This window comes from Drosophila gunungcola, unplaced genomic scaffold, assembly GCF_025200985.1.
Source record: "Drosophila gunungcola strain Sukarami unplaced genomic scaffold, Dgunungcola_SK_2 000018F, whole genome shotgun sequence".
NCBI classification, from domain to species: Eukaryota; Metazoa; Arthropoda; class Insecta; order Diptera; family Drosophilidae; genus Drosophila; species Drosophila gunungcola.
Window position 1 is genome coordinate 117921 of NW_026453200.1, and position 13733 is coordinate 131653.

Below are 13733 nucleotides of genomic sequence, written 5' to 3' on the forward strand. Positions count from 1 at the left end.
TTAATGGCTTATTGTTTTAGAATTTCGGTTCCAATTTAATTAAAATGATTGTTAAACGTAAAAGCATAAAAATTTGATTATTTTTGTTTTCAAAAATATTTAATTTTTATTGTTAGTTTAGCTTTAAAGTCTTCCCAAACCAAGTTTGTTAAAAAAAATTTGTACTGAAGCAGGGGTGCTTAAAACTATTTTATGGCAGTGCATTTATCAACACATTTAACAACAAGAAAGGAAGCAGACTTCGGCAAGCCGAAGTTTATATACCCTTGCATCACTAGGAAACTTTCTTTCTATTGCAGGAAGTATATAAGTCGGAGCGAGCCGGATCAGACAACTATATCTTATATCTCCCATAGAAACAATCAGAAAAATAAGACGGACGCTTTTACTCTGTTAAGCAGCTCGAGCTGAAAACCATTTTTTCGTAGCCCTAAACGACTGAAGCTTCTTGCTGCATATCGTTAATAAGGTATTTTTAAGGGCTTTTTACTTTCCTTGTAATAATAATGTGATGACCGCACCTTAGTCTCCAAATATTTCGTAACCCGCACAAGCCTGCACAACAAATAATAATAATTGTTACTAATAATTTTTTACCACGTCAAGAGGTGTTTTTGATTGATGTCTTATAATTGCCATAGAAGAGATCGAAAACTTGGAAGGAAATTGACATCGGACTGTTTTTAAACATATACGCATAAAAATCGATAGTCGTTTTAAAAAATATTACATTTATGCAGGGGTGTACAAACTTTGGTTGCATAAGATTGCTTCAATTCTTGTTGATTTATAAATAAATAAAGTTAAAAATGAACAATACTTTATATATGTGCAGTATGTGATAACCGACCGATCTTCGGGAAATGTACATTTTTTGTCGATATTTTTGATGTTTAAAGGCGTTATATACGAATATAAAAACGAATTTTTCAGAATTTTATCTGAGAAAACTTTTAAGACTTAGTATAATCAAAAATATTTATTTGGTCCAGCTGATCTCCTGGAGCTCCACAAAAAATACATTCACCACTTCACTTTTGAACTGGACTTCGAAAGTAAACAACCCAACAAGTTTTGGTTTTCTTTGCGTAAAGGTTTAAGAACATTGAAGCTATTTTCAGCTGAATTATTCGATCGATCCTATGGCAGCTATATGATGTCGTTTTCCGATTTAAATAAAATTAAAAGGGTAATACTGAACTATCAAGATTTTATTATATCAAAGAGAATTAAAAAAAAAATAAATAAAATAAAGTAGTTACATTTTTTAATTTTTTTTTTTAATATTTGGATTGTTTCGATGGGAGCTATGGGGTTGAAATGTCTCCTTCACTGCGTTGCAAACTTCTGACTGAAATTATAATACCCTCTGCAAGAGTACATGTTCGTCGTTGGGAAAACCCCTTCAATTAATTACTAAAATATGTATTTAAGAAGCTCGAGTTAAAACTGTGACTAATCGGTTTAGCCGTTTGCTAAACATTTTAAGAAAAACGCGTTTAAAGATTGTACTTGTACCTCCAAGCACTCTGAAACGCCTTTTAAAATTTGCGTGTATAAATTCTAACTTGTAACCCCTTAAAGTAGAGCTTGCGGAATTAAAGATATCAGAAGATACCGATAACGAGGAGAAAGTTTAAATTCGTAAAACATATTGACAACGCTTTAGGCCCAGCCACGTTAAGAAAACTGCGGAACTGGGTCTTTACGGAGTGTTTTAGAGTGGAATGTTAAATACGTATTTATAAACACATATTAAATGATTGTATATAAATGCAAGTACACAATTTTAAAATGTTGTGCCCTCTTCCATGCATCCTCATAATTTTAATGGTCGGGTAAGTTCCCCGATCATGCTCGGGATTTTGTTGGCAATTATGTAAGTGCATGTAGAAGGGTAGACAGTTACTAATACTAATTTCCAAAACCAATTCTTGACAAAGTTAAATAATTTCCTATGTTTCCCACATGCATGTTCAGATAAGTGTTATTTTTAATTTTGTACACGTTTGATGAACCCTATTTGTATGTCTTCAATACGAGTATGTGCTTTGTGCAGTAAATTGTCTTACAGAGAGTATTTTGAGCCATTATTAGATGGATCCCTGGCACCGCCCCTGCGTTCATGATCGAACCAGTGGAAACGGTTCGGAAAGGCAATGTACATATCCACGTGTACATGTTGTAACGAAATGTGCTTTATTTCGATATACTTACGGTACTAGTTTCCGCTATCCGTCCGCCAACCGAATCGCATTGCGGCAATACAATAACAAGTAATTGACGAGACAATTGGCTGAGACAGCGGAGCCGTACCGCCGTACCCACCACTACTTGCGACGTCGACGCACGAAAAAGGGCGGGGCCTCACTGTACATATGTGCGGCTGAGTTGGACAATGCCCTTTCCTTGGCTTTCTTTCTATCGATTTTGGAGTCGAGCAGAAACAAAAAGGTTTTGTTTCTCGGCATTCTCATATATTCGCTCGGCTGCGAGGCACGTACATACATACATATAGGGACGCGGACGAGACAGAGACAGGACCAGATCTGGTGCTGGGGCTGAGTGAGAGAGAGACTGGAAAAACTTTGGTCGGAATACAAGGAGCGAGAGAGACAATTCTCGTAATTCGTGCAACAATATGTATGTGCAGAACAATTGAATCCACGCCCACATACATTTACGGCAGTCCCCAACCAACCGCTCGGCGAGCTTGTCTCGTGACCTTAAAGGGTGGGAGTAGCGTGGAAAGAGCTCCCGTTGGTTTGGAGAGCGAAGAGCGGCAAAGAGAATAAAAGGTGGAGCTGCCGCCGCGCACAGTGGGAGAAACTGCCAAACGAGTGGAGAAGAATGCTTTGGTTTGGGTTAAATTGCCGACAGCCCCAAACAATTTTACTGCTTGTACCCTTTTTTTATAGAAACCTGTCGCTTTCATCCGCAGACAACATTTCGGTCACTACTTTAATTATATTTCGACTCATTTATTTAAGTATGACTGAAACGTTGTATTTATTATTGTATTTAAAAAAAACTCTACAGCTTTAAATTTTTGTATCAACATGACCATTAGATTCCCAATAGGATACAATTGTTACTTGACGATTATTATTGTAAGCCATTCCGCCCACTGTGCGCAGCTGCCGCTTGCTGAGCGTCGAACAGCTCATTGTTCAGCTCTGCCAGCCTCAGAAGTCGTCGGCTGCTCCAGCGCCGGCAGTTTCCCGCGATGGCTCGACAGGAGCAGTAGATGCCAAGGCGGAGGGCGGACGTAAGAGCTCTGAGTACGGCAAGTGGAATAAAAATCGAAATCCCGAGGGCGTTTGGACTTGGATACCCATACCCTGCCCGAATGAATACCCATACCCACTGTGTGCCGAGTGCTGGCTCTGAGAGCAGTGAGCAGTGAGCAGTGAGCAGTGAGCATTGAGCGTGGGCACTGAGCATAAGCATAGCCAAGCAGCCTGGTCGTAGGCGGTGGAAGAAGAGGGTCGCTTGGCAGTGACGTTTACGGGTGCTGATACCGATACGGACACGCGTCACGCTGCGATTTGCCATTGTGTCGCATTGCCCTGGCCAATCAGGCGCAGACCTTTCGGGCCATCCTCCCTGTTTAAATTGTTGAACTGCTCGACAGGATTGACTTGCTGTAATGGCACAACTGTTGACGATGCGCGAGGTGAGCCACCTGCTATATTTATCAAGATCTGTGGCGAGTGTGGGAGTGCAAGGCGAGAAAGACTTTACATAAAAACATTTGTGAATATGAGTAAAAGTGAGTGTGCAGTATATTTTTGGTGATTATTTCCGAATCGCAAAAGATAAGAAGATATAACTAAATATTAAAAAAGAAAATGAAAAATCATGCAGTACGAGAGAAAGCTAAAAATAATAATAATGTGTTTTAGTGCCAGTTAAGTTGATCTGATTGTGGCCTATAATAATACGAGTGCTTGGTAACTTCTAAATCGAATATAGCTTTTTTACATGTCGAAAAACAACAATAGCTTTGCTTTAAGAACATATGTATTTTTAAGTTGATAATAGTTTTCTTCAAAACGCTTCTACATAGAGAAAATTCGAACTTTCAATTTTTGTGAAACCTTTTACGTTTTAAAACGCATTAACATTTTTAAACGTTTTGTTTTGCTTTTACAAAATTTTTTGTTTTTTTTCTGTTCTTTTTTTCATCATTTCATCGTGCTCCGACACGCACGGACCCCTTACCTTTTGAGGAATGCATAGTGCCAGCCCCAACAACTACCAACTCGCACGGCAAGCTTTTTTAGCCGCATGTAATGTGTAGCAATCGGTATTGGCGATAGTAATGTACATAACACATGAAAACATATTTTTAACTGAATAATCACTTTAAAAAATATATTGTACTTTAACTAAGACCCAAAATTCCTTACACTACATGGTTTAGTCCGTTAGCAGTATGAGATGAAGCTCCATCCTGCTAAAATATGTATTCACCAAGTTAAAGCATTGGTTCTTCCTTGGCCTAAGAGTAAGTTAAGCTATTGAGTATGTAACATAGTTTATCACCGTACATACATACATATGTACCTTATCACTATGCACGACAGCACATGTAGTGACGATGCGAACCAAGAGCGTGTGCAGAGGAGTATACTACATATACATATATAGCCGTTGAATTGAAAATCTGCTGTGATGGTCGGATCGTAACGAGTAATAAACCAATCGAACGGTGTTGCATACTTTAGGAAAATTAATTGTTTCAGGAGAGAGGGCGGTGAAAGTGACATACTAAAAAAATTGCTTGCTCCGTTCAAAAGTAATTTAAAAAATACTTCTTTGGTATTTTAAAAAATACAAAAGCTTTCCTTGTTGTTTGTCAGCTTCAAACAATTTTGAGGACTTGTTTTAGAATTCTGGGATAATTTATAATCACAAAGCCGTAACATAATTGGCGATTTTTGTTTAATGTTTCAGTCCTTGAGATTCCTTATGAATATTTTCAAAAGCTATTAAGCAACGAAATCGGCTACTTTTCTCAGTTTGGGGAAGTTAACGCTGCTGAGGCAAGAATTTTTACCTTAAAGTATCCACCAAAAAATTTGGTGAAGAAGTTGAAACAATACGATGGTTTCAGGTTTAATGAAGAAATATTTTCAACATATTAATTTTTTCTTTTAATTTAATTTAATTTTTGAAATCAGATACTTTGCAAAAAAATGAGCAAGATGTCAGACAACTTTCTTGTTAATTTTTGTATCCTTACGAATTGTATCCTTAAAAATGGCCTTTTAATATAGCATTCCCGACCCTAACAGCATGATTAGGAGAGTCGATTTAGCCATGTCCGATTGTTTGTCCACTCGTTTCTAACAAGTCCATCAGCTTTAAAACTATAAGTAGAAGTTGAAACGAGTCGGATCGAACGACTATATCGTACAGCTCCCATGGGAACACTCGGGAAAATATATGAAACAATTATAATTTGGCTGTTTATACCCTTGCAGAGGGTATTATAATTTCAGTCAGAAGTGAAGGAGACATCTCCTATAAAGTATATATATTCTTGATCAGCATCACTAGGAGAGTCGATCTGGCCATGTCCGTCTGTCCGTCCGTCTGTCAGTCTGTCCGTCTGTCCGTCCGTTTCTACGCAAACTAGTCTCTCAGTTTTAAAACTATCTGCATGAAACTTTCCCAAAAGTTGGCTTTCCATGGCAGGTAGTATATAAGTCGGAACGAGCCGGATTGGACGACTATAGCATATAGCTCCCATTGGAACAATCGGAAAAATAAATAAAAAAAATTATAACTTTGGTGTTTCTTAATTTTTTTTTAGTTCTTCGAGATATAATAATGGTTAAATATTTCAGAATTACGGTTTAAATTTCATCAAAATCGGACGACTATAACTTAAAGCTCCTATAGGAACAATCGTATAGCTATCATAGGAACTATCAAATAAGCTTCATATAGCTTCAATTTTAACATACACACAAGTCAATCATAATTTTAATGTTTCAAGAATATTTAATTTTTGCAATAGCTGCAAGGGTATATGAACTTCGGCTTGCCGAAGTTTGCTTCCTTTCTTGTTTTCAATTGACTTGAGTATACTTCGATACAAAATAATGATTTATTTGTTTCAGAATTACGGTTCTAGTTTAATTAAAATTAGACCACGATGTCAAATAGCTGCTTGTAAAACATAAAAGTATAAAAATCGAAATATTGTTGTTTTAATTTTTTTTAATATTTACAAGGGTATATAAACTTAGGCTGACTTCCTTCCTTGTTTGTTAAGCTTTAAAATCTTGCCAAACGTAGTTTGTTAAAAAAAAATTAGTACTGAAGTATAGTTAAAAGTTTTTTTGTTAAAAGCATGGTCATAATATGCGGGTACTTTGACCATATTTCAAACCAAAACTTTTGATATCAAACAAAAACATCTCTTAACAAGATAAAAAAGTCGTAACGATCACACTTCAACATAGCATAACATGGCATAAAATATCTGATATCAAATTTTGTGACGAAAAATGAATAAGCATTCGACTAATTAAATACACTTTTTGCATGTTTCCATTCGTCACGCTGAAATAAAAAATGCCTGTGTAGGCAAAACACCTGGATGAAGCGGTCTGAGTTGAATCAATTAAAAGGTGTCACGCCTAACACTTTTTCCGTTGTAATCAAATCACTCAACCTTCACAATTGTCACCATGGCTCTTTTGTCACGAGCTGTTATTGCCGATCTTCGGCCTCTATTTGCGATAATATTTTTATACACTTGCTTCCTTCTACCTGTTACATACTTTTCAATGAATACAATATATCCTTTTACTCTACGAGTAACCGGTATAAAAACGGGCCGTCACATGGAGTGACCCCCTTAACAAAGTACGTATGTTACACAATTATGCAAATATCCGTCTGACCGTCTGTCCGTCTGTATTAACGTCGATATCTCGGAAACTTTAAGAGCAAGGGAATTTGGCTTGCAGATTCTAGTGTTTCCTAAGCAGCGCAAGTTTATTTCAAAACGGAGCCACGCCCACTCTAACGCCCACAAATCGCAAAACACTTAACACGTTTGTAGGTGTTGGACTCTGTGAGTGTGTTTCGGTCTATCTATCGATAGAGACAAACAATTTTTAAAATCGAGCTAATATTTTAGAAGTTATAGGGTTATGAAATCCTCTGCCGACGCTCTGCCGCTCTCTGCCGCCCCTCTGCTGCTGCTCGGCTGCTGTAGGGAGACAGAACGAGTGACGTGACAGAGGTTTTTAATGTTTCGCGATTTGTGGGCGTTAGAGTGGGCGTGGCTCCGTTTTGAAATAAACTTGCGCTGCGTAAGAAATATAAGTATCTGCATTTTAAATCCCAAATCTCTTACTTTTATGGTTTCCGTGATCTCGACGTTCATACAGACGGACATGGCTAGATTTTTGTCCTCAATGGCAACCCACCATAAATTCTGGGGGAAATTTTATTTTAAAATTAATGCCGTTTTTTCCTCAAATCTGATGCAAAAAGCCCTTGAAGCGAGAAAAACTTTTCTAGAATTTAGAAAAACGTGTCTCAACTGTAGAGCAGCTAACCATATATTTTAGGGCAAGTTTTTCTAAAAATAATAAAAAAAAATTAAAAAACTAAACGTGTTTATTCAGTATGAATTTGTATTTCAGCATGTATATCTATATACTATATATATGTATTGTTCTTGTTTGGAAATGAAAAGGCAACAGGACTACAAGCTTGTTGAAAGAGAAATATTTATATTTTTAGGGTTAGTTTCATTTCAGGGTCAGGACACGACATTTTAGAAAATGATTTCTAAATGTGAGTAAACTTTTCTACTTTTTAGGGTTAAATAATTTTTTGGTCGCGCTCGGGAGACCCGTGTTCGATTCCCAACGACGGTCCGACGATCAAATAAAAATGTTAGTTTTTTTTTAGACAGATACTATATCAGAATTTACTTACATATATGAACTAAAGTATGTTATGTTTATTTATTATAATCCTACATTTTCATTTCCCCAGGTTTTCCAGTTGAAAATTGCCTTTTCATTTCCAAACAAAAACAATACAAATGTGTACATACATTATATATGCGTATGATGTGATGTGGTATATGGACAATATACATAATAAAAAATCTATACATTCTGAAATACAAATTCAACCTGAATAAACATGTTAATTTTTATAAATTTTTCTAATTTTTGAAAAAGTCGCTTAAAATGTATGGTAAGCTGTCCTACATTTGAGACACGTTTTTCTAAGTTCTAGAAAAGTTTTTCTTGCTTCAAGGGCTTTTTGCCATAGAATCTAGAAAGAAACGACATTAATTTTAGAACTTATGGTGGGTTGCCAATGATGACAAAAAAAAGAAGTCGAATACTTCTTGTTTTTAGGTAAATTTTGTTTCGAAGTTTCGAATATGCAGTGACGTCAAGACGAAACATAATTGCCAACACCTTCTAAAATAATAGATGAATTTTGAAAATGTGAAAATATGATCGGAACAAACACACACAGCGCATTAATTAACTTAGGTGTAACAGTAACGCCCACAAACGTTGTTCTCATAACCGATGGGTTCTTGGATAAAATATGCTGTTGTGCTTTAAATTCGTTCATTAATAAATCTAAATACTACGTCTTAGTAGTATCATTCATTTGACCTATCCATACTCACTGAGAAACCACATATTTTCGTTTCTTTTAGACCCATTACGTTAGCATGACCGACATTGATGCAAGTGCTCAACAGCAACAACACCTCCAGAACGTACAGAGGCTGCAACACGAAAGCTGCCTTCAGGAGTTGCACAACCAACTGAGCAGCCAGTTTGGGGCAGCCCGATTTACAGCACCGAACCCCCACCACCAGCAGCAGGCAGTCTCCGTGTCTTCCGGAAGCTTGGTTCCTTTCCTTCCGGCTTTCCTGCAGCCCCCAATGCCCGCTCAACAGCTGCTGCAGCTTATTCCCGGCCATGCGAGTCCCCAAGCCGTGGCCCACCACGGTCACAGTCAAAACGAGCCATCCAGCGCACACAAAATGGCCCTAGCTCCCATGTGGTCCACTGCGGCCGTGGCGGCTGCGCACATACAGGCAGCTCTGGCGGCTGCAGCAGTGGCAGCTGCCAATAACAATAAAAACAGCACCAATTTTTCTAGCAACAACAATGTACTCGATTCATCGACTAGTGCTAATGAGCCTTCGAGCGTTGACCCCTCCGCCTCGCTCCCGCTAGTGGAGATGGGGGAAATGAAAAGGGGCGGGAATGGAGGGGCTTGCTTGTCAAGGCCGGAATCCCCAGCATACGAGAACCCATCCTATGCAATACTCTCTTATAGCCACAATACACCTCCGGAGTCGCCACACGGTCGAACAGCTGAGTGTCCCAAGAACTTTCCGCCATCCCCGACGGACAACCACAGCATGGCGAGTCTGTCCGAAGCACAGGACTCTGAGATGGACGCTCCCCTGAATCTTACCAAGCCAAAGGGCTCGCCCAGTTCTTCGCCGAACAGCTCTTGTCAGAGGCACCACAGCGAAAGCCTCACGCCCGTGGTATCCAGTCCCCCTCTCAGCTGGCATCAAGGACAGCAGCATTATGGCGAGATAGAGTCGCACCTTTTGAAGAGCCACGTGAGTAAATTCTATTAAAACAAAAAATTCCCTTGAAGCAATAGTTTTGTCTGTTGTGTAAAATTCTATTAAATATTTTTTAATAGAATAGTTTTTGTACACCATTTGAAACGGGTGGGTTTCCATGGATACCTCCTGATTTTCCCTCTGCGGCCCTGATTATGATAATAGTCCATTTTATTAGACAAGATGTACGGATAATTCATCTAAAATAACACAATTTAGCTAGTTTTAATTAATTCTTTTTATGCCACATATATATAAAGTCCTCCGATTAATAATAATTGGCTTACAGGTGTATCTAAATATAAGAAAGCTTTAATCAAAACGAAAACCCATGCAGTCAAACAGAAAATTTATTGAAATTCTTATGTAAATAGCTTTTTGTCTGCGCAAAGAACCACACGACCAGATTTCAAACTTATCAGTCTACTGACAATAAAGGAGGATTACGAAAGTTTCAAGTCTCTAGCTTTTAAACTGATCTTGCATACGGTGAGCGGGTTAAGAAGTCGGATATGTCTCCTTAACTGCTTTAAAAATGTATTTTGAATATACTATATATACTACAGTGTTGAGGATGCTATGTGTTTTTTATAGAAGTCCTGACATCAACGAAGCGTTTTTTTACACACACATTAACTCTGCGAAACTCGAAAACTCATTAACTGGCACTCGATAAGACGGCCTTCAATGTTTTTTTTACGTTGAAATCGTTTTAAAGTAAAATTTGTATGTATAATAGGTATAGTTAAAGCACCAAAAACAAGAAAGTCAAGCCGAAGTTTATATACCCTTGCAGCTATTACAAAAATAAAAAAAAATCTTTAAAACATCTAAATTTCGATTAATATGAGTACCCATTAAAACCCTTTGAAGCTATGATGATTTTCACCCCCATTATTCGATTTGATATTGATATTGTTTTCCGACTTGAATAAATTTAAAAGCGTAATTGGGAATTATTTAACTATTTATATGTCCAAAAGAAACACAAACAAAAATTGAAAATTAGAGAAATAACAATTTTGTTTCATTTATTTATTTTAAATTTTCTGATTGTTCCCATGGGAGCTATATAATCATATTTGAACCGTATTGAAAGAATAATAAATCAATAAAAAAAAATAAAAGTAAATAAAGTTATAATTTATTTTCATTTTATACCCTTGCAGAGAATATTATAATTTCAGTCAGAAGTTTGCAACGCAGTGAAGGAGACATCTCCGACCCTATAAAGTATATATATTCTAGATCAGAATTACTAGACTAGGCGAGTCGATCTAGCCATGTCCGTCTGTCCGTCCGTCTGTCAGTCTGTCCGTCTGTCCGTCCGTTTCTACGCAAACAAGTCCCTCAGTTTTAAAGCTATCTGCATGAAACTTTCCCAAAAGTTGGCTTTCCATGGCAGGTAGTATATAAGTCGGAACGAGCCGGATCGGACGACTATAGCATATAGCTCCCATAGGAACAATCGAAAAAATAAATAAAAAAAAGTATAACTTTGCTGTTTTTTAATTTTTTTTATTAGTTCTTTGACATATAGTAATGGTTAAATATTTCAGAATTACGGTTTAAATTTCATCAAAATCGGACGACTGTATCATATAGCTCCCATAGAACTAATATAAATATATAAAATAACTATATAATAATTGAGCTACAAATCATCATAGCTTCAATGTTTTTAGACATATACGCAAGTAAATCATAATTTTAATGTTTTAAAAAATATTTAATTTTTGCAATAGCTGCAAGGGTATATAAACTTCGGCTTTCATGCAGATAGCTTTAAAACTGAGAGACTAGTTTGCGTAGAAACGGACGGACAGACGGACAGACTGACAGACGGACGGACAGACAGACATGGCTAGATCGACTCTCCTAGTGATGCTGATCAAGAATATATATACTTTATAGGGTCGGAGATGTCGCCTTCACTGCGATGCAAACTTCTGACTGAAATTATTGTACCCTCTGCAAGGGTATAATTTAAATGTAATTGTTACTCCTTCTGTTTTTATGACACTATTAACTTGGAAATAATCACAAGCAACAATAGTAGGTATTGCAACAACAAACTAAAGAAAAATAAACATTTTTTTTAACAATTTTAATAATAGTTTTACTATAAATTTGGTCTGGAGAGACAATAACCAAATTCATAGGGACTATTAAAATATTTGTTTTTACCATAAAAGCAACAGCAAAATAGGTAATTTAAAATGTGTTACATAGTAAAGTAACAACTATGCAAGATTAGTTAGTTTTACGATTGACATATTCTTCTTGTGTACCAACTTGTCCAAGAAAGCAAAAACAAAATGCATGTTAATCGTAAAATAATGAAATAACTATTCTCGTATGTATGTTAATTTTGCTTACACAATTTGTTGGTGTGTACGCACAATTTTACTAACATAAGCATATTTATGTTTTAATTTTTTCCAGGGAAGAGTGTGGAACACGGCAGTCGTCGGTTCTGGGGGATCACGGGCAACGCGCATGAGTCGTGACTCAATAAATAGTTGTGGCACGAACTCTGAACGATCGGCGGCGTTGGACCCGGAAAGTGTCACCACAGATCAACTGGGCCCGATACCTGCGTCGCCATCATCACATCCCCTCAGGCAAGGCAACGGACATGGACACGGACATGGACACGGCCATGGCCATGGACACGGGCACAGCAAGCCGCACATCAAGAGGCCGATGAATGCGTTCATGGTGTGGGCAAAGGATGAGCGCAGAAAGATTTTAAAGGCATGTCCTGACATGCACAACTCGAATATATCGAAAATTCTCGGAGCTCGCTGGAAAGCAATGTCCAATGCCGACAAGCAACCATACTACGAGGAACAGTCAAGGCTCTCAAAGCTTCACATGGAACAGCACCCGGACTACCGCTACAGACCACGCCCCAAGCGCACCTGCATCGTGGACGGCAAAAAGATGAGAATTTCCGAGTACAAGGTTCTGATGCGAAATCGGCGGGCAGAAATGAGGCAGCTATGGTGCCGCACAGGCGGCGTCACTGCTGGCTCCGGAAGCGCCTGCGCAGAGACCTGCCCCAAGGGACACTCCGGGGGATCCAATGCCCAGGCTGCGGTTGCAGCCGCGGCAGCTGTTTACCAGCTGCAGGACATGGCATCTGCAGCAGCCGCTACGGCTCATGGCAATGACTGTGGGCATCCACCCTCTCAGCAATTCTTCTATCCTCCGGAGAGCTTATCGCCCTCGGGCTTTTCTTCCGACGAATTGGAGCTTGCGTCTCCGCGCGAAATGGACGACTAGGATGACGACTAAGAGCAGCCAAGAACGCGATAGGGACACACTGCACACTGGAAAGACGTGCCAGCTCTTCCCAGATGAAAGGAATAACACAAACACAATCGGCTTTGTAAATACAAACGGCTAGGATAGTCACTGTTTGATTAGCCATTTAAGTTTCAGTTCAAGTGCCATTACACGTATATATAAACATAGTTAATTTGTGAAACCATAGTTCGCAAGACACTCGGTCTTGGGAACATTGCAATTTTTGTGCCATTTACGCACCAATGCTGTAGCAATAGAAATATACCCCAGCTTAGGCGTACACAAATAGGTAGTTAGTATCGTTTAATATTTGTAAAATATACAAACTTAAATAGATCCATAAATGTCAAAATTGTATGCGTCCAAATACTCGAACGTAGTTAAATAGAAGCCACTAAATTACATAAGTACATAAGTATATATACCTACATATTCACTTAGTCGTAGATTTTCATGATTATTTTCGATATAGGATGACTTGTGTGCATACTTGGTAAACACATTACTATGTTGTTAAAATAAATTAATAGTATTCCTATACCTGTAGTAAGCCGCTATTTCATATGCTAGTATGTAAATGATGCTGGTAATATTAACTTAAATACAAAATTTATAAACAAAAATTCACAAAATGTGTTGTATATGAAAAAAATGTCAAAATGTACAATCAGTCACAACATTATTTCCCGCTAACATAATTAATTTTCAACTTTAACAATGCAATCAAATCAAAATGCGCATACTCTGAAATATAAATTTAAAATTATTTCAA

The 13733-nt window shown here is 37.8% G+C and overlaps 1 protein-coding gene across 6 annotated transcripts in view; it reads left to right on the forward strand.

Moving 5' to 3' along the window:
* Positions 1-13733, forward strand: part of LOC128263777 (transcription factor SOX-6) — a 56462-nt gene extending 42729 nt beyond the window's left edge. For 3 of the 6 annotated variants that reach the window (XM_052998970.1, XM_052998969.1, XM_052998968.1), the window contains exons 4-5: positions 8717-9643; positions 12095-13733. In XM_052998970.1, the coding sequence (XP_052854930.1) occupies positions 8717-9643; positions 12095-12937 (1770 nt within the window). In that variant the 3' untranslated portion in view covers positions 12938-13733. Of the gene's footprint in view, positions 1-3134; positions 3773-4460; positions 4511-8716; positions 9644-12094 lie in introns of those variants that run through there. The other 3 variants (XM_052998972.1, XM_052998971.1, XM_052998973.1) reach the window with 3 other exon arrangements.